At 40.0% G+C, this 25,663-nt stretch overlaps 1 protein-coding gene across 3 annotated transcripts; it reads left to right on the forward strand.

Moving 5' to 3' along the window:
- Positions 1-411: 411 nt before the first annotated feature.
- Positions 412-23,172, forward strand: LOC128741554 (uncharacterized). 3 transcript variants are annotated; one of them, XM_053837462.1, is made up of 5 exons: positions 412-626; positions 19,296-19,537; positions 19,600-19,753; positions 19,813-20,899; positions 21,993-23,172. In XM_053837462.1, the coding sequence occupies exons 2-5, from the start codon at positions 19,416-19,418 to the stop codon at positions 22,547-22,549; spliced, it is 1,920 nt and encodes a 639-aa protein (XP_053693437.1). In that variant the 5' UTR covers positions 412-626; positions 19,296-19,415; the 3' UTR covers positions 22,550-23,172. The 3 variants fall into 3 exon arrangements, with proteins under 3 accessions (XP_053693437.1, XP_053693438.1, XP_053693436.1); XM_053837463.1 differs by lacking the exon at positions 412-626 and adding an exon at positions 8,853-8,934; XM_053837461.1 differs by lacking the exon at positions 412-626 and adding an exon at positions 8,946-9,157.
- The last annotated feature ends 2,491 nt before the right edge of the window (positions 23,173-25,663 follow it).

A 25,663-nucleotide genomic window follows, 5' to 3' on the forward strand; every position in this document is an offset into this window, starting at 1 on the left:
GGTGCTTATGGGCATGGGGAGACAATCCTCTCTTTGTTTACTGTTCGTGTGTTAGAAGTTAGAACCTAGAAACAAGTGAGAGGTCGTCATCCTTTCGATGAATGGCGGGCGAGTTTCAAACATTTTCATATTTTCTCATCACCACACCAGTACACCACCATCATCAAAGCGCGATAGTTTCTCTCCGGATGGGAGAGAGCTCGCAGAATTTTTCTATGAGCGCACTAGAAAACGCGCTGTTGGTTGGGTATCCAATGAAGTGCGATGTGGTAAGCGATCCCCGCCGTCCGTCAGTCAGGTTTGCGAACGGCACAGAGCACACGTTTAGTCCGCGGCGGAAGTGGGTAATGATGCGAATTGGTGATGAGAGCTAACTGCAAATCTGTTCTATCGTATCACTTTTCTTACAAGTCGTGATATTGTAGAGTGTAGTGTAATACATAGTGCTGAATTTCCATTGAATGTGGCAAACAGGAGTTGCAAATTTGCGTTCTGCGTTGTGTAAATCGAATATTTTTTGCAAATCTGCGACCTTCAGCACAAGTTGAACGAAGCTTCGCATTAGAAATAGATCTACGAACGACGGACGAGCAGAGCAGCTGAGCCGACACCGAGAAGGAAAGAAGGTGTGTTTGCACGAAGGAAAACCGTTTTCCTTCTATCATCGATTTTTCTCCTTACCGAAATGACTTTTTTAAGGAACTGTGATTTAACCAGGATAGGGTGAGGACGACAAAAATGTGTTTCACTGTGATGCTTGTGTTCGTGATATATGGATTTGAATTAATTCCACGCACAGTCTAAGGTATTGGAAAGGTGTTTCGATTGCGGATGTCTACATTTTACGCGGAATAATTCATGCGTCGTATGTAAAAAATGTTCAACAGTAGCCGCGACATAAGTGTCTCACTATACTTTGCTCATGTATGAGATACATAGCTCGTTACACCTTACTCCTTGAACTAGTCACTATAATAGCTCAGGCTATTTAATCAGGCACCGAAAAATTCAATCGAAAAGCAGTCAATAAATTGTGTTTTGACATTTTGAGTGTTTCACAGATCGTGCTGATTCGAACAAAATCGAACGAATTGTTTTAGTTTAAACAAAGACTGAAAAACATGTGTGCTTCAATATGACTCGGTGAAAGTTTTGTGTCCGCAATACACAGCAAATATAGGACATGTGTCATTCGGTGATACGTGTTTGATTCTTATTAGGTTTGGGTATCGTTTTATCTTTCTGACTGAGGAACTATTATTATTTGCCTTCTTAATTCTTGGAATTTTATCTTACATATTTCAATCGATTCGATTTCAAAAACGGAACGAATATAGGGAATCGATTAAATCAATCGTTAATTTTCTCTGAAATTTCATTTTTCCTTGATTCTTTTAACATTCGTTTCAATAAATTTACAAGTAAGTAACAAAAACGTTCCATTTTGTGAAAATGTTTTCCTCCGTGTTTCTTTGGGTTGTTTGTTTTTTAACGCCAATTAATTTTAAGTAGTTATATGAACCGCGAACAATGAGGTTTATTTGGCAAACGAACATAGTTTGTTAAGGCTAACATTTTTACAGTTTTAATTTATGCTTTTCTGATTTAAACTTCGAACACTTCGATTGTATTTCATCTTTGCTCAAAGGAAAAAGCTCGAAAATGTTTGTATGTTTTCTCTGAGTTGATAACACGAAAAGATTTATTTTTGCGAAAAATGTTAAAAATTATGTTTTATATTGAAAAATACTAAAATGTTACAATTCGGCTTGTATTCCAACTTCGAATATTTCTGTCTTAGAATTCATATAACTCAAATTATTTTAATAAACATGAACGATCGTCGAACAGGTGAGTTTAAGAATTTTCTTACTGAACACTACAATATGTCTTACTTTATTTAAATCGCTTTCAGAATGATTTGGTTACATGAACGTATCAAAAAGAAGTTGAATTTTTGCAGCTCTGTTATCGCGAAAACTCATTTTTATTCTTCTTGTTCTGTGTGTCGCAAGTATTGCGTCTGCGACGTACTTGTGACACATAGAAAAAGAATAAAATCAAATATCGCACGTCGATTACCACAACCGCTAAAAATGGCTGTATGCTAAGACGTCAAATTTTTATTTCGATAATTTTGGCGGCTATGAGACCTTTCGTAAGCGTTGTGATGGAGCGATTGAGAGGTGAGTTTGCAGCTCAATCAATCTATCGTTTTAAATCTGTTAATTGACCGTCTAACCAGAGATCTAACCTAGTGTGATTTCACACAACTCTAGACAACTTTTTGTGGGGTAAAATCTGTCCTGTACCCGGATAAACCAGCAACGATAAAGGAGCAAGGACGAATCATTGATTTCGGAGATTTCCAAGGTAGTTTTTATGCTCAAAATAATAGTAATGTTCATGAAATTGTTTTCACTGCATTTTTCCACCTATCAAAACACAATGAATACATTTTTGCAAACATAAAAACTGTTTTATGAAAATCCAAATATTAATGATTCGTGCTTGCACCTTAAATTTGCATTGCATTTGAAAGACCTTAATTTGATGGTTGATTTAAGCATCCAAAATGGCTGAATTTTTATATATAACTTATAACTTGTTTACTTAGGTGGCTTCTGGCTTGTCGTTCTAAGACAAAGCCTGTTGAACAAAGTTTCTCCGTGTATCTCGGTTAAGGGCTACCGCACTCCAATTCCTCGGACACCGAGTACTCTCCGCAAGATCTCGCTCTACCTGGTCTAACCATCTTGCCCACTGCGCTCTCGGTCGTCTTGTTACTGCCGGATTTGAGGCGAACACCATCTTTGCAGGATAGTTGTCCAGCATTCTTGCAACATACCCTGCTCCTCGTATCCGTCCAGCTTTAGCAACCTTCTGGATACTGAGTTAGCCATAGAGCTGCGCGAGCTCATGGTTCATCCTCAGCCTCCATACTCCGTTCTCCTGTACGCCGCAAAGATCGTTCTTAGCACTCGTCGTTCGAAAACTCCGAGCACTCGCAGGTCCTCTTCGAGGATTGTCCATGTTTCATGCCCGTAAAGCCCATAGTAAGCACGACTTCCGCTGATAATACGCCTCCGAATCTCACGGCTGGTATCATTGTCCGCCGTTACCAGTGAGCCAAGGTAGACAAATTCATCGACTACATCAAACTCATCGCCGTCGATCAATATACTACTGCCCTTGCCCTATTTACCTTTAACCCAATCTTTTCTGCTTCGCGCTTTAGTCTGGTGTACTGTTCAGCCACCGCCACAGATGTTCTGCCGATAATATCCATGTCATCGGCAAAGCAGACGAATTGACTAGATTTGTTGAATATTGTGCCCCTCGTGTTGATATCCGCTCGGTTCATAACACCTTGTAGCGCTATGTTGAACAGCAGGCATGAAAACCCATCACCTTGACGAAGCCCCTCTGTTTAATTCGAATGAACTTGACAATCCACCCGAAATCCGAACACAGCACTGTGTACCATCCATCGTAGATTGAATCAGTTTGATTAGCTTCCTGGGGAAGCTGTTCACGTCCATGCCTTTCCATAGCTCTTTCCGGTCGATGGAATCATATGCGGCTTTGAAGTCAACGAATAAATCGACGGCGCCGGTTTTATAAGTTCCCACAAATCTATTCGCAATTGGTGATAGACGGCGGAAAATGATTTGGGACAGCACTTTATAGGCGGCATTGAGAACGGTGATCGCTCGATAGTTCTCACAGTCCAACTTGTCGCCCTTTTTATAGATCGGGCAGAGCTGTTCCGTATCCCAAATTCTAACAATTAGTTGGTGTAGACAAACCAGCTTTTCTGGTCCCATTTTAATAAACTCCGCTCCGATGCCATCTTTTCCAGCTGACTTGTTGTTCTTTAGCTGCATGATGGCCTCCTTAACTTCGCCTATCGTTGGGGCTGGCACCTCTTACCCGTTTGTTACACCGTCGAAATCGCTTTCCCTGCCGCCATGGTTCTCCGCCTGGGCGCCATTTAGGTGTTCGTCGAAGTGCTGCTTCCACCTATCGGTCACCTCACGATAATCCGTCAGAATACTGCCAGTCTTATCCCGACACATTTCGACTCGTGGCACAAAGCCTTTGCGGGATCCGTTCAGTTTCTGGTAGAACTTTCGCGTTCGCTGAGAAGGCAGCCGCTCCAACTCTGCATATTCCTGCTCTTCCAGGTAGCGCTTTTTCTCCCGAAAGCTTTGGTTTCGCTGCATCTTCTTCTGTTTGTGTCTTTCCACGTTCTGACGTGTGGCACTGCGCATCTTGGCCATCCGTGCAGCGTTCTCCTCATCCATCACCCTCCTATATTCATCATCAAACCGTTCCGCTGATTCCGGGCCACATGTCCGATGGAGCTCTTCGCTACACTGCTTTGATAGTGTTCCAACAGTCCTCGAGAGGGGCTTCGTCCAGCTCGTCCTCTTCCGGCAGCGCAGCTTCGAATGAATGCGCTTAGTTTGCGGCGACGTCTGGCTGCTTCAGCCACGCGAGATCTAACCGAGGCTGGCGTCGGTACCGAATGTTGTTCACAACGGAGAGTTTTGGGCGCATCTTAACCATCACTAGGTAGTGCTCCGAGTCAACGTTAGCGCTTCGCTGGATCTGACGTCGAGAATGTTTGAGAAGTGCCGATTGTCGATCAAAACGTGATCGATCTGTGGTTCTGTCTGATTTAGTGACCTCCAGGTGTACTTGTGATGGATTCTGTGCTGAAAAAAGGTACTACGTACGGCCATATTCTTGGAGGCGGCAAAGTCGATAAGTCTTATGCCCATTTCATTGGTCCGCTGGTGTGCACTGAACCTTCCAATCACCGGCTTGTATTCCTTCTCCTGGCCGACCTGAGCATTGAAATCCCCGATGACGATCTTGATATCATGTTTTGGGCAGCGGTCGTATTCACTCTCCAACTGCGCGTAGAATTCATCCTTGTCGTTATCGGTACTTCTGGGGTGAGGGCTGTGCACGTTGATGATGCTTATATTGAAGAATCGGCCCTTGATTCTCGACCTGCACATTCGAGGATTGATTGGCCACCACCCAACTACCCGTTTCCGCATCTCGCCCATCACTATGAAAGCTGTACTCAGCTCTGGTAGATGGTACGTCCATCACTGAACGTACGTACCGTTGAGCTCTTCCAGCACACCTCCTGCAGCGCTACGACGTCGAACTTGCGGCTCTTCAATACGTCGGAGAGCACTCGAGTGCTCCCTTGGAAGTTGAGAGATCGGCAGTTCCACGTCCCGAGTTTCCAATCCATAGTCCTTTTTCGTCGCGTGGGTCTATTCCGATTCTTCCAGTAATAATTTATTTGTTCTTCGTTCCGTGCTTTAGTATTTTTCGTGGTGACAGTTTGCAAAGCCTACTACACCAACCCCCTGTTTCGCCGGAGGGCCAGCGAAGCTCGAAAGAGCCCTCCTTTCCTGTCAGCATACGACCTTAGCTTCCACCGGGGTTGGTTACCCGATCTCCAACAAAGTTGCTCGTATCCCGGCTGGTACCACGAGGAGGTAGGAATAGGAGTTGCTAAATAAGAGGCTATGAACCACTGTTATTTGTAACCAATGGCCCTTTTAAATGCCACAAGCGAGTTTAAGTAAGATTATTGAAACATGCTAAGCTAGAAGCTACGCAATCATAAATACAATAATCTGTGGTGTGGTCATTCATTATTATTTGAACCTTTATGATGAACACACTAATTGGCACATACATCATATGCCAGAAATGCAAATTATATTAGTCTTTGATCTAATGATCTGCTATAGTCCTACGTCACCCTTTCGTACAACCCTTAGGGGTGTATACCTTGTAGTTTTTAATTTAATTTCAGGTCTATTTTGGTGTTGAAGACCTGAGCTTTTCCATTTCTCTCTGCCGACTGATATGCGAAGCTTCTGATTTCACGGGTAGTCTAGTAATACCGTAGCATCGAACCTCCATTTCCAAAATATGGTTCACCAGCACTTGTCCTTCAGCTGGAGTGAAAACGGTCCTAAAAGAACCGATTTGGAACACCTCTTTTACCGCTTCTTATCTTTTCACAGGCCGAGCTAGCGTCTCCCGTGGAATCCCGTGGTACTTGGCGGCTTATTTCGTAAACGTTTCGTCTCGCCTTACATTGGTCATGACCGTTTTTCACCAATTCTGTCTCCCGGAAGTCCTTTTATATGTACGCACTATCACTATAAACAAGCACTGACGAGATAAACAAGAAAATTGACAAACCCATTGAGATGAATTTGAAATTAGGTTATTCGGTATAGTGTGCTCCATATTCTCCCTCCTCATAGAATTGCTCATCGCCCCTAGTCAATTACCGTGATCGCTCCTAATTCTGCGCATTTTTCTTTGTATAAGTATTTTTTAACATTGTACATAACTATGATCATTGCGTTATATTTTTTATAAATGTCTGTTGAATATTACGCCATTATCCACAACCGGGCCATAATATTTGAGAGCGAAATAATTTAACGTGAAACTGAAAGTATTTTATATGACAGAAATCATCGTCGTTAGCACCAACGCTAAGATTGTTCGATTGATAGAAAATTAACAAATTTATGATCTAAATTCTTTGCAATGATCAAATTACCTAGCATAATTAGAAAGAATAATTAGTTTTAGTTATGTTTTAGACAAAAAGAGTGATTGCATGCATTGCTTTCCTTAGAAAAATGCGATGCAATAATGCGCAGATTTAGGCACAGATTTTTTATTCATGTTCCAAATTCTGCGCAGTAATCTATCCTACGAGGAAATCGCGAAAGAATACGCAACCTCACCCAAATGGCTGAGGCATGAAAATTCAAGTAGAATCTTTAACTTGCATTGAATGGCATCCTGTGCTGTGTCTCGGGGTCCGAACCTACGAGCGCCAATTCACCATGTCTTCTATTTTTTTTTAATGTCCAACCAAATGGGGCTGTCAGAGAGTGGGGAAGTGATTTCTACATGAAAAAACAATTTTAAGTATTAGTTTACAGTATAATGTTCAGTATGCAGAAAACCCGAATCAATTCGCCCTTCACGTTATCGAGAATAAGATATTTAAAATGAGGCAATCAAAATGATAACAATATTCCTTTGCCACCCGGACGGCACAAGAAGGCCGGATCATGGATTTAATTATGGTAATGGCTAATGCCGGATTTTTTGGTGTGTTTTCAGCGTATAAAGACATAAACAGCATGGCAGGAGTATTTATTTTCACTTTTTGGGTGCGCAGAATTAGGAGCATGGGCAAGAAAGTGCGCAGAATTAGGCACCGTGGATAAGTTTACAAAACGATAAATATACTCAATTGTTGGTCGACTTATAATTCCCATATTTTTTACAAGATATTATAGACCGTAGCACTACACGTTGAGGCTATCCACGTTGTTAATTTATATCTAGAATACTTAGAATAGCGGAAGCATCATCAAACTACTGTCTTAACTGCGCAGCATATGGTACGTTCACGGTAGTTACAGTAAAAACGGGTTAGTGTTAAGTTAAGTTAAGTGTTTTAATATATCTCCTCGTTTTAAAAGGAGATATCACTTTAAAAAATACTAGAGTGTAGTACCTGTACCTACAGTTGTTTATCGCATATCATATTTATATTACAAATTGCGTACTTGCGTAGAAAAGAGCGGTATCCATTTCGCCCCGTGTGCTCCTTATGCCCATAGTCCCGCTATTGAGACGAAATATTTGAAAAAGTGGTACAAAAGCAAAATTGAACCTTTCTCAAAGGCGTAGTCAGGGGCAGCATTTTCATTGAATTATCTTAAAAGAAAGTGGCAGATGCCAATTTTTCAGTTTAAATGCAAATTTCATACACTTTTTGGAATGCAAAATGATAAACGTATCCCTTACAAGATCACCCTTTGTCATAGATTAGTAATCAGTAAATACTGATTACTGCGCGCACGTCCGTCGGAGCAATTTGATTACCGAGTTGATCATTTCGATCGTTTAGCAAGTTATAAACATCACGTGTACTCACAAGCTAAACACTGTGCTTCTAATTACAGTCCGTAGGAAAGATTAGGGTCCTAATTAATTTTGGAACAATAAGAGATTTATTTTTAAACATTTTGGTGCTTTTTAGAACAACATGATTAGCAGAGCTCAAAATTCGTTTTCACTCTTTTTAGTTGTAGACTGAATTTCACAGGTTTTTCTTCGAAAATAATTGAGCCCCCTTACTTAAGACCAATAAACACAAGATTCATTAAAAGTGTAATTAATAAATCACGGAATATCGTTCGAGTGATAGTGAACGATGAGCAGCGATCGCTAGTAGGTAATCAGTAGCGATGCCCATGCTGCACATTTCCAGTATGTAATTAACCTTAGAACTTACATCACTTTTCGTTTCAAGTTCAACACACATTAATTAAAGCTAATTGATTAGACAGCTATGATGCGGACGCGTCCAATCTATTTTTTATTTCTTATGATTTCGTTTTGCTATGCTTTCCAACCGCCGGTTAATGTACCGACTCTAAACTGATTACCAATTACGCGCAACGCATAATCTTCGTTTGCGGCTGCTCACCTGAATTCGGTAAATATACCGGCTTATATTTATATAAACGCTCGGAGAAATGCCGGTTTAGCCGGTCATACTATACACATAACACGCTGCTGGTCGTGCTCGTGCGTTATATCGTATAAGGGTTGAACGGTACATAGTGAATACAGCTGTATTTATTTGGACTAGAGTATTCTGTGTAGGCCAGCTAAGCTGGCCAGTAGCGAGTATAGCTGTTGTAGCAGGTAACAGAGCGAATAGCAAAACGGAACCGGTAAGTTTTGCATATTAATTTTGCCGGGTCCGAGTCCACTTTGCGCATTGTGCAAATAAAATTGAATTTAGTCGAACGTTGGATTTCGTTGCGGTGTAGTTAACAGTTAACTAGTATAGTAAGTAGTCGTGATCGCTTCTACCATTGTTTACACAAAAGTGCTTCCAGTATTTCCGAACAATTGATGCAAATGTGCCTATTTATTATGGTTTACAACTGGGATTTTACATCAGCAGTTAAAAGGCGTGAAGTTAATAGTCAATTGTGAGCATCCATCAAGTGCACGATTACGTACAAGTGGAATATATTTGCCTTTTACGTCTAGCAGGTGTAATGTAAATGTAAGCAAACCACAACCTATTCTTTTATTTGTTTTTGTAGAACAGATTTATCTTTCAACGCTTCGTTCTTGTACTTATGAGATATATACCTTTTCTAAATCATAATAAGGTGGAAAATTTTCGTTTTTCGGTTTTGTACAATCATTTATTGTGACCGATTGCAATGTTATATTTTAGAGGATTATGTGCAAACAAAACAACAAATTTATTCTCTTAATTATTCATTGTTTGACTGGTTCATTGATCTCAACTCAAGAATATAGCACACAAAATTTGGAGATGTCCAGTGTAAAACGGAGAGACAGCAACATATCATTCAACAATTCAATTCTCCGTTATGGTTTTACTTAGTAAAATGCAGTCTTAGGTGGTGTAGCTATACCGTCGGAATCAAAATCTATTCTAAATGATAGTGATATTTTCCGCTGCATCTTTTTTTATCGACTCAACGCAATAAAATGGAGCAGCTACTCGTATATCGCTAATATCGAGATTTCTTAAATATTTTGGTCATGATTAATTTACTGTTACCATAATAATAAACCAGTTATACTGCTGTATATAGCCTGGTTAAAAAATAATCTGGACGCATAGAACATCCTGAAATGGAGTGTCGCAAAAAAACTCATAACTGACTGAATTGCACTGTATTTCGCTGCTTCTGATAAAATCACGAACTTTTTACCTTTGTTATACTATATAACAAAGGTTTAGAAATTGGTCGAAAAACACGAAATTGATCCGAGGCCCGGAGGGCCGAATCACATATACCAATCGATAGAGCTCGACGAACTGAGCAATGTCTGTGTGTGTGTATGTGTGTATGTGTGTGTGTGCAGCTCATTTTCTATCGCCTATTTCTCGAAGGTGGCTGAACCGATTTGACCGCTTTTACTTTTGTTTGAAAGGTATTATTGCCTAGTATATCACTATTGAATTGCATTACTGTCCGACGTTTCGTTTAAAACTTATAAGCAAAAATGTGAAAACTACGTGACACGCGTTTCTCCGGAACTACGCAACCAATTTGAACGATCTTAGTACCAAACGAAAGCTCTTGCTATTACTAAACTTTTTACCAAGTTTTATTGAAAACGGACAAGCAGTTTAAAAGTTAGCCTTAAAAAACCTGTTTTGACTAGGTACAAATGATCGCCTGTTTCTCAGAGTTGGCTGAACCGATTTATGCGCTATTATTTTCATTTGAAAGGTAATATAGCCTAATAGATCACTATTGATTTGTTTTTTGATTGGACGTTTAATTCAAAAGTTATGAGCAATCGTATACAACACATTAAAATTTACAATTATTTTCGACTATTTCATCTTAGATAATTTATCTAGTTTAAATTTTTTTGGCATCAAATTAGAGGTTTTATTACTGCAAATATATCTGCAAAATTTCAGAAGAATTGGTTTTGCCAGTCAAAAGATATTAACCCTTGAACACTCGCGCCAACTTTTGTAACACGGTTGCTCGCGGGAGACAATAGCCCAAAACCAAAAAAATGTGCGCATTAGAGTTTTGACTAGGAAAACCTGGTTTTAGGTTTATCGCACCTTTGGAAGAGTTTCTTGAAATTGCAAGCTCTATCGTCTGGTAGAATTTAAATTTTGATTAATCCTCCTAAAAGTGAAATAAAAAAATATTTTTCTTCAGTTTCAATATAACACATTGATGTGTTCTGTAAAATTTAAGAGCATATTATTACAAGAAACCTTGCTGAAGACAGTATCCTTCTATCTCTTCAGCGAAGAGAGAAAAATCTTATTTATTTTGTATGAATTTGTAAAATCAGTTTTTCCATTTTAGCTCGTTTTGTAATTGTTGTATGACTTTTTCATGTTGTACAAATAGTAAAAATATACACCTTTGCTGAATATAGTATACCTCTATGACTGCTTGTTTAGGAACTGTAGAACTTTGATTATAAAAATATCCTAATTTTGACCCCGAATTACTCGACTATCGACAGACGGATACATTTAAAACATTTTACTTTTGCTGATAGTTTTGTTGCATACAGACACCATTTTTCCATATGGAGAAACGAGAGAAAGTTCCCGCTGGGGCCTATTGTGGTACACCTCACATACTGATTGCTTCGTTTCTGTGATGTCAGTTTTTGCTGATCTATTTTGCCAACAGTTTAAAGTATTAATGCATCGAATAATTATGGTATTTTGCTCATAACAAGTTTATTGAAAAATATACGTTAGTTAAACATTAATTTGTAACTTTATAACAATATGGCATTCTAAAACCTACACGTGTTGTACAAAATACAACAGCGTGAGTAACCGAAGGTTAATAAAAATTGATGAAAACTTTATTGAATCAAATAGAATGGCATTACAGTAAATTATGCATAATTCAAAACCTTTAAACTAGACCTTTACCACGCAATGTATATGTTAAATAATAATATTTCCTCTTACAACTTACTTTTACTTGCACTTACTCAAATTAGTAACAACTTACTTATACTTTCTCAGCAATTTCATGAAAAAAGGATCTATCAAAATTTATAAGTGCTCCTATTTTTTTCAAATTTTGTAAACTTTTTCATTTTTCAAAAAAATTATGTAAACAAACGCACTACGCAACGTTAACGTAGATGAAGACCGTATAACAAAGGTTCTTTCACCACTAGGTGGATTAAATCGGGTTTTTCCTAACAGAACTGCATCATACCCTGCACAGTCAGTTGAAGATGCGACTAAATCAAAATGTATCAATAATACTAATAATACTAAATTTTTATTTACGTCGTTCTAGCTCCATTCGTGCAACTCCGCTCCGTTGCTCCGCAACGTGATGGAACATTGTGACGAAACCAGTTGTTCTTTATAGACACGTTAACAAAATTATGTCAAATGGTTCCAGTTCCTACTACAAGACGCACAAGAGGTGTCCACAGATCGACGTCCCGGCACGTCGCATCTTTCCGTGATTGAATCTGAAACGTCAAAAACAATGGGCGAGAAATTACTTCATGGAAAATCAATGCGACGGCCATTGTTATTCAGGGTTCAGTATCGAAGGGTTCATCGTAAGGGGGGCACCGTCAAACTCTGCAGACCAAGATAGACATGTCGAGGAACAGGTTCAGATTTACCTTCAGTCAGACTTTAGCAAAATATGTAGTATTTTTTCATCTCACCCTTATTTTCGTGAAACAAGGCTTAGAATTGTGAGAGGGCGCCTGATTAATTATTAAGCGGTATTGGTGTCGGCTTTTGGGAAAGTCTCAATTACTGCCAGGAAGTGGCGCCCAAGTCTTACTTGTTTAACCATTTAGCTGCAAACGTCTGACTGTGCTCAGTAGTCAGGTCTTTTGTACGCGGTCGGAATCTAAACGATACCGATGATTGCCGACATGATCACGCATCTAATCTTCTGAGTCTCTTCCCATTTGACACGACGGTAGCATAATGTGTCGTTGTCGAGATGGTATATTGCGTGAGGCCTGTTCTGATGTTGGGATTAGCGATATGCTCTACCAAGGGCATTCAAGCCCCACATTTCTCCTCTTCTCACAAGACAAAATATGATAAAATAATAGGGTTTTTTTAATTCCCGTCGTAATAAGTAAAGCCATTCTTATTTTCATCATTTGTTGGATGGATTTAATGAATACTCCAAAAGATCTTGTGCTGATTTGACTAAAACACACTTACCTTCCGATCCGTGAACTTTGAAATCACTGAAAAGCGACTATTAAAGCATATTATTGAAATTACACAACTGACTTTATTTCTAAAATTCGTCGTACCGTTTGGAAATCCGTTCATCAAAATTTTTCATCGTCCGAACTAAAAATCACAACAATGTTTACGAAGCTAACGCGCATGTATTTGTATAGGACGGCATGACAAATGTTATTCTACAAAATTTCTGCAGGTCAGGCAAGTTTTCCTGGCTGTAGAATAACGACAATGCCTTGCGTGAGTTGTTTTCATTTATGAATGACAAAAATTAAAACTATTATTTGACATTGTCTTCTTCGTCGCACAAAAAAACGTAGGAAATTTGGCTGGTAGGACTTCTTTAATGATAATAAGCATTTAAATAGATCTCAGCTCACTTTGATTGATCGCGTATGATAGATAACTAACTAAAATATCGGGGAATAACTAGTTTTGCATTGTGTGTCACAAAAATGCTGATATTTTTAATAATTTGTGTTGGATAGGACGGGAATAGGCAATTACGACGATGTAGCAACATACCCTACTTAATATGAAAGCTTTCTCTTCATGGGGACTTTGCCGAGACGATACTATTGAATATTCCACTCGAAGTTCGTCTCATTCTTGTTAATTTTACCACAGACAAACAGACGAGACACTCGCGATAATTCCATCGTCTAATCAAAAACCACTCCTTTTTCAAAAAAGCATGTTTCGCAACATGGCCACACCGCGGCGCGCGGGTGTTGCTTCGAGTTTTTAGTATAAAACCACACAAATGTACAAAACCCTGCAGCATGAAACCCTGCAAATGCAAGCTACTCCGCAACATACATAACAGAGGGTGCTAGCACAGACAAACAGACGCGATAATTCCATCGTCCAATCAAAAACCACTCATTTTTCAAAAAAGCATGTTTCGCAACATGGCCACACCGCGGCGCGCGGGTGTTGCTTTGAGTTTTCAGTATAAAACCATTTAAATGTACAAAACCCTGCAGCATAAAACCCTGCAAATGCAAGCTACTCCGCAACATACATAACAGAGGGTGCTAGCACAGACAAACAGACGCGATAATTCCATCGTCCAATCAAAAACCACTCATTTTTCAAAAAAGCATGTTTCGCAACATGGCCACACCGCGGCGCGCGGGTGTTGCTTTGAGTTTTCAGTATAAAACCATTTAAATGTACAAAACCCTGCAGCATAAAACCCTGCAAATGCAAGCTACTCCGCAACATGCATAACAGAGGGTGCAAGTGTGCAAGCAAAATGTGCAGGACGATGGTTTTTAAAAGATTTTCTTCTAAGTGTCATGTCAGTTCGTCAGTGATTTTACTTAACATATTAACTTAACAAACTACTCTTCTGAGTCTATCTTTTCAATAAAACAGTCTCCGTTAACATCATGGCATTACCAGTTTGTCAGCTGCATCAAGGTTGTCCGAAATAATTGCAAGTCAATAACTATTATGTTCAGTTGCACGAGGAGCTACATATCCTCCGATCAGAACGAATTTGTCCCTGGTCGTTCCGTGACACCGAAGCCCCTCAATTTTACGTCAAACTGCATTTGGAATATTGAACATAAAACGCAAGTTGATGTTATTTATACAGACCTGACAGCTGCACTCGACCGAATTGATAATCACATTCTGCTTCAAAAAATACGTTTAGGAACTTCACCGCAATTTGTTACATGGCTAAAATCATTTCTGTGTGATAGAATTTTACAAGTTAAGCCTGGATCACCTACATTTACAAATAAATCGGGTGTACCGCAACGTAGCACACTTGACCCTCTCCTTTACATCATTTTTTTTAATGACGCAGCAAATACAGTAGGAAATGGTTACCGACTTTTTCTAACGCGACACGCTTGACCGGCATCGGAAGCTACAACAGGTATTACTCGTGGAAAAAGTGCTGAATGGCGAAATTGATTTGTCGAAACTCCCGTTCATGATGAACTTCCGTGCGTCGCAACGTGTCCCAAGTAACAGTTTCAGGCTGATCAAACCCTTTTAAAGCTGATGCTATTAACAGACGATTTTTCCGCGCTTTTAAATCACCGGTGATGTATAATGCTGTCAATTCTATTTTTAGAATCTGAAATAGTTTTGCCATGCTTTTCATCAACGTCTCTTCAACCTTTATGCAAGTTTAAAAATTTATTTAAATAGGATCAGCCATTTCATCCACCGAAAACTCAAATAAATCCACCATTTAATTTCTATCAATGGTCGTATTGCAAGTAATTTCATTCGACTATAGACTTACCGATCCATATCTTTTCATTTAGTTTTGTTCATTCCGAACCATATAGGGTGACGGATCCATATTTCGCCACCTTTATCCAAAAAATTTACATGAAACGAAACAGATCAAGGTTCTATAAGTTCAGATATTTGATAACATGAAAATATTATACTTCGGACATATCTTTTACTGATTCAATCATCATATTCATACTAAATTGTGTATTTTTCTCGTTGTATTGATTATTTAAATGTGTATTCTGGGACCAAATTTCGCCAGCCTCTGGACCCAAATTTCGCCACTTTAGAAAAACTCGATTTAAATAGATTTTAATGTTAAATTTATAAATGAATTCTCTATATTCTTAATAAATCCTGTTGCTAAATAGATCTTGCTTCATTTTCAAGTGATTGTTTATGAAACGTTTTTGAAACCCAATAAAAATACCATTAAAACCACAAATAAACCAATGAAAAGCACCAAAATAGGAGAAATATTTTTTCACATTGAAATTCACTCATAAATTAACTTAATTTTCTCTGTCTCCGGTAAATATATGCGAATCGGAATTCCGGTCAAATAGCAATTGTATCATACAGGCCTTAGGAAACTCTAAGCAAAGCGACGGCATTTTATTCAAGCAATTAAAAAGAATTCAAAACATTTTCTTCTGTATTAACCCCCCTAAGGTCTACATCATTTACAGCATCACAAAATCCACTAAAAAGCTCATAACTTTTTTATCTTTCAATATTTTTTCACTAAATTTGGGGGATTTCCCGAATATCTTTTCAATTTTCATAATATCTATAGATAATAGCCATATGTTTTATGACCCCCGGCGTTATTCCGGAGTTCCCTGGGTGCCGTGACATGGCTTTTTTTAGATAAAGTTTAGATAAAGTAAATATTTAAAATTTGTTTGAAATCTGTTGATGTTTGTAACCATATCATCGACTGTGAACATATCAGTTACTTTGCCCGGACAAGTTCTCAAAAACAAGGAATCAATTAATTGATTAATTCTTTCCAAATATTTTTATCATTTTTTGTTTTTTTGAAAAATTGTCAGTGTCCGGGCCAGGGCTTGAAAAGGGATCGCAAGTTGAATGTGACTGCCGTGAATGCGAACTTTCCGCATTCAAACTCCGCTTTTTGAACGATCATTTGACTGTTTTTTCCAGTCCAGTCAATCTGCCGCTTGCGCTGCTGCCGTCTTACAATTCATGCGGCATCTCAGCAAAAGCAAACAGTCGATCTCCCGTTTTGCTTTGCGCTTTGAGAATATAAACTGCAAACTGACTGGAAGCATACGGTGACGTATTTTTCGTTTCTCTTTTGCCTCCAAATCGGCTGCTCACAGTAATAGTTTGTCACCCGGACGTCGGTCCGACGCAAGCAAAATATTCGTTTGTGTTGGACGGAGTCCGACCGACTTCTTCCATACACATGTAGTGGTTGTTTTTTTGTACGATTGTGCGGTTGCTTTTCGTTAGCGTGGTGATTGCCAGTCATTTGACTGTTTTGCAGTCATTCGCTGCTCCAAACGGTAAAGGCAACTTGATCGAAACGAAAATGTCAAAAAGCTCTAGAACAAGGGCGTTCTGCTGCGTGCCATCGGCGTTTGACTGAGCAAACTACCAGTTGTGTTATGCATAGCGTTCGTATTCCACCTCTAAACGGACGGTGTGAACTTGAATGCGCGTTGGTGTGACTGCGGTAGAAAAAAAGGATCGGTCGAAGCCCTGGTCCGGGCACAGAGGCCTGTCCGGCCATACAGGACTTCCCTATTTGAGCTTGCTGACGTTTGCCGCACGCACACATCGACGTGCGGTTTGTTGTTGCTGTTGTTAGATTTTACATTGATTTTACCCGTGTGTGTTTTTTTCTCCCAATATATCCCAGTAGAAAACATACGTTTGCGTGAAACACGATAAGTTTTTGTAGCCTTTTGCACTGAGCTTAGCAAGCTCTATTATCCTTCGAAAAAAATGGTAACTAAATGGTAATATTAATTTGTTTTTATTTTATATGCTGCGGGAAGCATAATATGTGTCAAGTGATTCTGGTTAAGAATGGCATACAGACAAAATTACATCTTCTTCTTTTTGTTATTTCCATTTATACTTCAAATTTCGGGGATCGGCAAACTCTGCAAAATCTCGAATAGCACTTCCTTTTAAATCACACGAAATCGTCATTAAATTTTCTGTTATAAACTTCGCCGACTTTAATTACACTTTATTCAAACACGATTTTCTCTGCGAAACACTTCGTTTAATTTTAAAAACGTGTTTTGTATTGCCAAAGATTCTACAACAATAATTCACTTGTCGTCCCTTTGGCTATTCAATTAGCAAGGAATTTCGTGGAATCAATAACATCCAAATCCAACTGATAGAGTAATAAACCTCTTAATCCACTTTTAAAACTTTGTACCGTTAAGGAAACTGTAATATTCAAGATAAATGATCAATATTTAGTTTACTAACTTTTTTTTTATTGACTTTGTTCTAATTCCTGAAATTTTATAAAAGAAATGACATAATTAGAGACCATTAATCGAAATACGGTTTAAAAAAAATCAAGTGGCGAAATTTGGATCCATGACTAAAAATGAATACCATATTTCGCCACTTTAATTTTGATGAATTTTTCAAAATTATCCAAAGTTTTAAGTGAAATCGGTCTAAAATTAGTTGAAATATTGTACATAAGATCATATTAGTCAAGAATAGTCGAATAATAAAACAGTTTGAGCACATTTTTCTCCTATAATATTTTCGCCTCTCGTTTTGATTTTGTAAAAAAATATACACTTAGTATGAGATGGTATTTTCAAATTGTAAGTAATACAAGATAAGTTAATAACAAGCCAAAGGAATTAATTATTTTTGGTAGTACATGCCCTTAATTTTACCAATTCGTCAAATAATTTCTTTCAAGTCGACCAAAAATATGCAAAAAAGCTTTGGATTCATCAAACTGGCGAACTATGGCTCCTGGCGAAATATGGATCCTCTACCCTACAACATTCAACAATGATCGTCCCGAATCATTTAGCTCATCTATGGTCGTGCCGAACCATATACAACATTCAACGATGATCGTACCGAATCATTTAATTCATCTATGATCGCACCGAACCATAGACTTTATCAACAATCACCGTACCGAACCATTTGGTTCATCTATGGTTGTTCCGAACCAAGTACTTTACCAACAATGATCCTACCGAATCATTTATTTTATAACCACAGAGGGATATTTTAGTTACTGAAGGTTGTACCATACCATTTCTTTATATTTAACTTTGGTCGCATCGAATCGCTCAATTGATATTTGGATTTTGGAACAAGTTTCTCATCAGAAGGGAAAAGAATGAAAGAAAGCAAGGTAATAAACAAGCGTTATAAAAACACACTCTACAAGTTCAGTTATTCACGTTATAATTCAACAACACTAGTAAGGAAATCCAACGGCGCATTCAAGCGGGAAATCGGGCCTACTTCGCTCTTCGCAAGCTGGTAATGTACAAAACACTTATTAGACAACTTCCGGTCTTCATGTACTTGAAACCGTTACGCTGCTCACGGCGGATATACGCGCCCTTGCCGTAATCCAGTAAAAAGTATTGCGGACGATATTTGGCAGAGTACAAACTAAAAGCGAAAAATAGCGGAGGCAGGGAGAGTACTTTGTAGTTGAGTTGTAGGCTACAACTTGTAGCAGCTGTTAACGGTTAACTCTTTTTGTAGATGAGACAAACAACTATCTCCATCCAATCTTCCAAAAGCGTTTCTTCTTCACAAATCTTACAGATTACCTATCCTAGTACCGTGTTTGTAGAGCTTTGCTGCTAGTGTTGGTCTTTGCCAGCGGCTCTGTTCAAGAACAACCGCTCAATTTCTCGTTTGACCTCTTGAGGATCTGATACAGGGACTCTACTATCTTACATTCTAAGGCATTCTAAGAACTCCTATTCCGCCTCCTTCTGCAGGTTTCCATCTCAACCATCACCGAGGAATGAAACACTTAACTTTTCACTTAACACTTAACGTCTGTTTGTGATGTTAGAGAAAAACCAACTAACCGAAGAAGTTTACATAGTTTTGGCCGATAACAACTCTACATCGCAATTAAACCAATCTAATTTTGTTTCGAACTTTCTGGTTTTATTTTCAGCACATTCAATGTAATGAAATGACCTCAGTTACCTGAATCTAGAATTTACAAAATCAAGCGCACTATCTAGTTTACCCTATCGCACAAGCCTCGAAACCTCGCACCGCAGATGTAACAGCAATGCATCAGTTCAGAAAATGCTCCCGCAGAAATATACTGATAGTGCTGGCACTGATCATTACCTACGCAGTGGTAGTCTACGTGATCAATAATCGGGATTACGTGGACAATCGTGAGAAAATGTAAGTAGGCATTTCGTTTGACACCAGACTAAGTTACATTTGATCGGTTTTGTCTTATGCAGAAGTCTAATCGAAGAGTCGATCCAGTCGATCGGCAATCAAGGTGCTTGCAAGATGCCAAATCTTCCGGTCGATTCACCGGAAATGCTAAGTTTCTTGAAAGATGAACTACCGATCGAATGCGGTAATGTCAACGATGACTGGGTGTCGTGTCACGTGAGTAAATTTTGTATGTAACGTCCGATATTGTAGTCTTATTTTACATCCTTCCACAGAAATCGGTGTGCACCATCAAGCCTGCAGTGGTGAAGCAGATGGGTAAAATCACCTGTGATTTTTCTGATATACTTCGTACTGATGACTACAAATACCATTACGGAACAGCCGTTCGATCCTCCGATAAATATATACTGCGAAGCAGTGATTTTGCCCGAGCCCAGTGTTGGACCGAAAGTCACGTTCGCTGGAATGGAGTGGTGATAGGTATTCGTAAAGACCCAGCTCTAAACATACGTCAAAGTTGGAGCAAACAAAATACTCTCAACGTATTAATGATGGGATTCGATTCGCTCAGCCGAAACGCGTTTATTCGGAAGTTACCGAAATCGTATAAATATTTAACCAAGTATTTGAAGGCAGATGTTCTGAAAGGCCTGAATATCATTGGTGACGGAACACCGCAAGCATTAATACCACTGCTAACGGGATTCACCGAGCTCGAACTGCCCGAAACTCGGCGGCGCATGCCGCATTCAGAATTTGTTAACGTGTATCCATTTCTTTGGAACGAGTACGAACGGTACGGTTACATAACCGCATTCAACGAAGACGTGCCGCACATTGGAACATTTTCCTATCGATTGAACGGATTTCAAGCACAACCCACTGATCATTACCTACGTACTTACTACTTGGCCATCGAAAATCAGCTAACGTACTACAAAAGACTCTGCGTGGGAGCACAACCTCGCCATAAAGTGATGCTAGACTATACCAAACAATTTATGCTAAGTTACCCCGCGAATCCGCGGTTCGTGTTCAGCTTCCACGGAGAGCTGTCGCACGATTCGATCAACCTGATCGGAGTGGCCGACACCGATCTGACCAATTGGCTGGTGGACCTGAAGCGGCTCGATTTGCTCAACAATACGGTGCTAATCATGATGTCCGACCACGGGAATCGCTTTGCTAGCGTACGGAACACTCTGCAGGGCAAACAGGAGGAACGGTTGCCGTTCTTCAGTTTCAGCTTTCCGGAATGGTTCAAGCAGCAGTACCGCGAGCAGTATCGCAATTTCCGGACGAATCTCAACCGACTGGTAACGCCGTTCGATATTCACGAGACGTTGCAGGATATTTTGAGTAAGTACCACCGGCGTTATGTCTTTTTACAAGTTAAAAGTTACTGTCAATGAATTGCAACAAGCCCGTTTTAAATTGATCTGGCTAAACCATCAAACCCATTTTCAAATCCGCAGTAAGCAGTTTGGAACTGGCAGCAATGACCAGATTGTTGATACAATAAAACTTTCCGAGAATGCTGTTTTTCATTCAAGTGAACATGCGAACGATTGTATCAAAAGGAATCAATTTTTATGCATACAAGCTCTGAGATAATTTAATTATCACAGCGCTAATTACATATTGATTGAGTCATGATATCATAATCCAAGGTTCTAAGTTGGATCCAATATTGATACATTCGAGTAAATCATCGAGAAATTTTGCCACAAATATTATTTCTTAACTTGTTTCCAGAACTTTAGACATGACGATAATGATTTGATTAAATGATTTCTCGCGTAACATTTCAAAAGGTCCTAGCTAAGTAAGAACGTAAGATTCTCTTCGTATCTTATTTTTTTCGCTAATAACAGTGATGTAAATCACTGAAGGTGGTTAGTAGTCCTAGGTCAGTATTATCAGCTGGCTTACCGTTACAACAATTGCATTGAACTCAATGAAATGCATTGATGTCGCCGTGATAATAACCGAAAGAGAAGGACAGAGAACAGATGTACAAGTGGCTGTGAAACAAAATGGAGGAGGCCATTGATAAAAGAGGAGGACCAAATGAAGAAAAGCTTCGTTACTCTTTTATTATAAAGATTTCCAATAATAAATCAGGTGTACCAGTGGCTAGGGAACAATTGGGATGGGAGGGAGCTGACAACAAGGGGAACAGTGGACAACTGAAAAAAGTATTGTTTCTTGCATTATGGCACCTATCCCAAAACGCAGTTTTTATGGTGGTCGTCCGGTTTTTCATCATGATGGATATTGATAAGTATAAACATTCCAACATTATTTTTGAAGTTGTCTTTTGTCGAACAACTTCTAAAAGCAGTGGGCGGTTCGGCAGCTTACCAATAGTGCTTTCCTTTCGCATCGTTTAGAAAATCGATCTAGATGTATTAGATGTAATCTTTTCCTACATTTCATAAATTCATTGCAGATCTTCAAACGCTCAAATCCAAGCAGCACCCGGCTCGCACCCGTGCCATCTCGTTGTTTGAGGAAATCCCTGCTGACCGATCGTGTGCCGATGCGTACATTGAACCGCACTGGTGCGCCTGTCTCAATTGGGAAACGATCAACGATACCTCGTCGGAACCGGCCTTCCGCTCGGCGATGGCGGTTGTGGACTTCATAAACAAATACACCGAACAGCACCGCAGTATTTGTGCCACCCTTAGCTTGGACGAAATAAAGTGGGCCGCCAAGCTGACACCGCACCAGGGTCTGGTCAAGTACAAGCAGAATAAAGACGCCGACGGATTCATCGGTGATTTCAGCGGAAGTTCGAAGATCGCGCACGATATGTATCAGGTTAAGTTAACAACCAGGCCAGGTGGGGCGATCTACGAGGGTAGCGTGTTGTACGACATCGCCAAGAACCAGTACCGGGTGAAGCTGAGCGACATATCGCGTATCAACAAATACGGATCGCAAGCCAACTGTATATATGACAAGGACCCGGAAGTGAGAAAATATTGCTATTGCAAGGAATAAAAGCGATAAATGTTAGGAGGCTTTGGTACTATAGTCTTATAAGCGCAACTTTTCGAGTCAGTTTTAGTTTTTAATGTCAGAATTCCTTATTAGTTTCAGTCGAAACCTGTGAATCTCAATGTGACTTTAAGCACAAAGGATATTTATGTTAGGTTATTATGATAAAATCAACTTTAAGAAACCAAAACGAAAAAGAAGGTTTTTATATGTGTATGTCAATTAGACGATTTGTACTATCTACAACAAATACCGAGAAGTGATGTAGAGATGACACCAACAGTGAGAGACGATAAACAGAGAAGAAAGCCTAGTGATACATACCTTACTGTTGAACAGTCAATACCAAATATGTACACAGCAAACCAATCATGTTACCGATCGTTAACGTAAACCAAATCCCTCTCAGTCGGTTATTCGATAATGTTGAATCGAACCCGTAGTTGTAACATTGTATTAGAACTCTCAGATACATCTGTTTCAAAACGGTTGTCACAAGATAATTACCTAAATGTATAAGAGTAATACCATGATTTTTGTTTTCGTAAACTTATATGTTTCCAACACATTGCAGAATCTTGTAATGGTTAACAAAAACGGTAAATATAGATCTGATGAATCTTTGAAATGCCTATTACACACGCTTACAAAACTCGAAAAGAAAGAAAACTGCCAAGATTTCACGTTAGTGGTGTGGATCTCTCTCGCTGCACCTGCAATACACTGTCTCCTATATCATTACAACGTTTGTAACTTTAGGAAGCCGATTTCAACGAAATCCCGGAAGTCAAATTCTACAAGGTACCCTGCTCGCGGCAAAGTTTCAACTTATTCCCGCGGATAAGTTCATTATTTGGCAAAGGATTTGTTCCTGTGGTAAGAAAAACAGCAGGGCTTTTATCTTTTATCAAGCCTCACGACATCCACGTGTTGCAGGCACTACTTGAAGAGATTTCCATCGTACACCTCACAAATGTTGGGAGATTACGGTGGGCTGGTCACGTTGCAAGGATGCCGGACGACTGTATAATGAAATCCGTTCTCTTCAAGAACCCCGCCGGCACCAGAAATAGACGAACCCAACGTGCTAGATGGCTCGACCAGGTTGAAGCCGTCTTTTGTATGTCGAGACGGTCGATGAATTGGTGACGAGTAGCTCAGGACCGAGTACAGAGTACTAGTAGAAGAAAGTAAGTAAGGCCCACGATGGTCCATGTACGTTTTGGCCATATCTAGCCAGCTGCCATAACAGCAAGGACGTGCTACAATGGTACAACGGCAATGAAGTCCAGTTGGTCCCAAAAGAGCTGAATCAGCCAAATTGTACCCAGCTCCGTCCAGAAGAGAAATATTTGCAAATAATAAAGTGGAAGATGGGCTAGGGAATATTGTGTAACGTCGGTGCCTTGCGCACTTGTAGGCATAAAATAAACTCTATCAGTGGTTTACAGCCTTTTATTCAGGAACTCCTTTCCCTACCTCCTCGTTGTACCAACCTATGAGAAACCTGGGTGGAGATCAGGTAACCAATCCCGGTGGAAAGTAAGGTCGTATGCTGACAGGTAAGGTGGTTCGTTGATTCTCCGTCGAAACAGAAGGTCGGTGTTGCAGGCTGTGCAAACCGCCACCACGAAAAATACTGAACGAAGAACAAGAAAACTAAACTAAACTAAACTAAAACAATCGGAATAGACCCACGCGACGAAAAAGGATGATGGATTGGAAACTCGGGACTTGAAACTGCTGATCTCTCAATTTTCAAGGGAGCACTCGAGAGCTCTCCGACGTATTGAAGATCCGCAAGTTCGACGTCGTAGCACTGCGGGAGGTGTGCTGGAAAAGCTCAACGGAACGTTCAGAGATGGGCATACTATCTACCATAGTTCTCAGACATTAGCGACGTCCGATCCTTTCGAAGCGCTAACGTTGACTCGGACCACTACCCAGTGATGGTTAAGATGCACCCAAAACTCTCCGTTAGATCTCGCGTGGCTGAAGCAGCCAGATGTCGCTGCAAACTACGCACACTCATTCGAAGTTGCGCTACCGGAAGAGGGCGAGCTGGCACATAATCAGCGGAACGATTGGTTTGACGATGAATATAGGAGGAATAATGGATGAGGAGACTGCTGCGCGAGAGCCAAGATGCACAGTGCCACATGTCAGAACGTGGAAAGACACAAGCAGACGAAGATGCAGCGAAGCCAAATCTTCCAGGAGAAAAAGCGCTACCTGGAAGAGCAAGAATATGCAGAGTTGGAGAGGCTGCATCGTTCTAAGGAAACGCGAAAATTCTACCAGAAACTGAACGGACCTCGCAAAGGGTTTGTGCCACGAGCCGAATTGTGCCAGGATAAAAATGGTAATATTCTGACGGACGATCGTCAGGTGATCGATAGGTGGAAGCAGCACATCGATGAACAACTGAATGGTGCCCAGGCGGAGAACCATGGCAGCGAGAAAAGCGATTTCGACAGTGCTGAAAACGGGGAGGATGTGCCAGTCCCAAAGATAGGCGAAGTTAAGGAGGCCATTATGTAGCTAGAGAACAATAAATCAGCTGGGAAAGGTGACATCGGAGCGGAGCTTATCAAAATGGGTCCAGAACTGCTGGCCTTTGTAGAATTTGGGATACGGAACAGCTACCGGAGGAGTGAAAAGATGGGGTCATCTGCCTGATCTACAAAAAGGGCGACAAGTTGGATTCTGAGAACTATCGTGCGATCACTGTTCTCAAAACCACCTATAAAATGCTGTCCCAAATCATTTTCCGCCGACTATCACCAATTGCGAACAGATATGTGGGAACTTATCAATCCGGCTTTGTAGAAGGTCGGCCTACAACGGATCAAATATTTACACTGCGGCAGATCCTCCAAAAGGGTCGTAAATAGAGTTTCCACGCAACATTTGTTCGTTGACTTCAAAGCCGCATATGATACTATCGACCGGAAGAAGCTAGGGAAAATCATGGACGAGAACAGCTTTTACAGGAAGCTCAACAAACAGATTCATTCCACGATGAATGGTACACAGTGCTGTGCTCGTTCGGGTGATTGTCAAGTTCATTTGAAACACACAGAGGACTTCGTCATTGTGATGGCCCTTTCATGCCTG

Source organism: Sabethes cyaneus, chromosome 3 (genome assembly GCF_943734655.1).
Source record: "Sabethes cyaneus chromosome 3, idSabCyanKW18_F2, whole genome shotgun sequence".
In the NCBI taxonomy this organism is placed as follows: Eukaryota; Metazoa; Arthropoda; class Insecta; order Diptera; family Culicidae; genus Sabethes; species Sabethes cyaneus.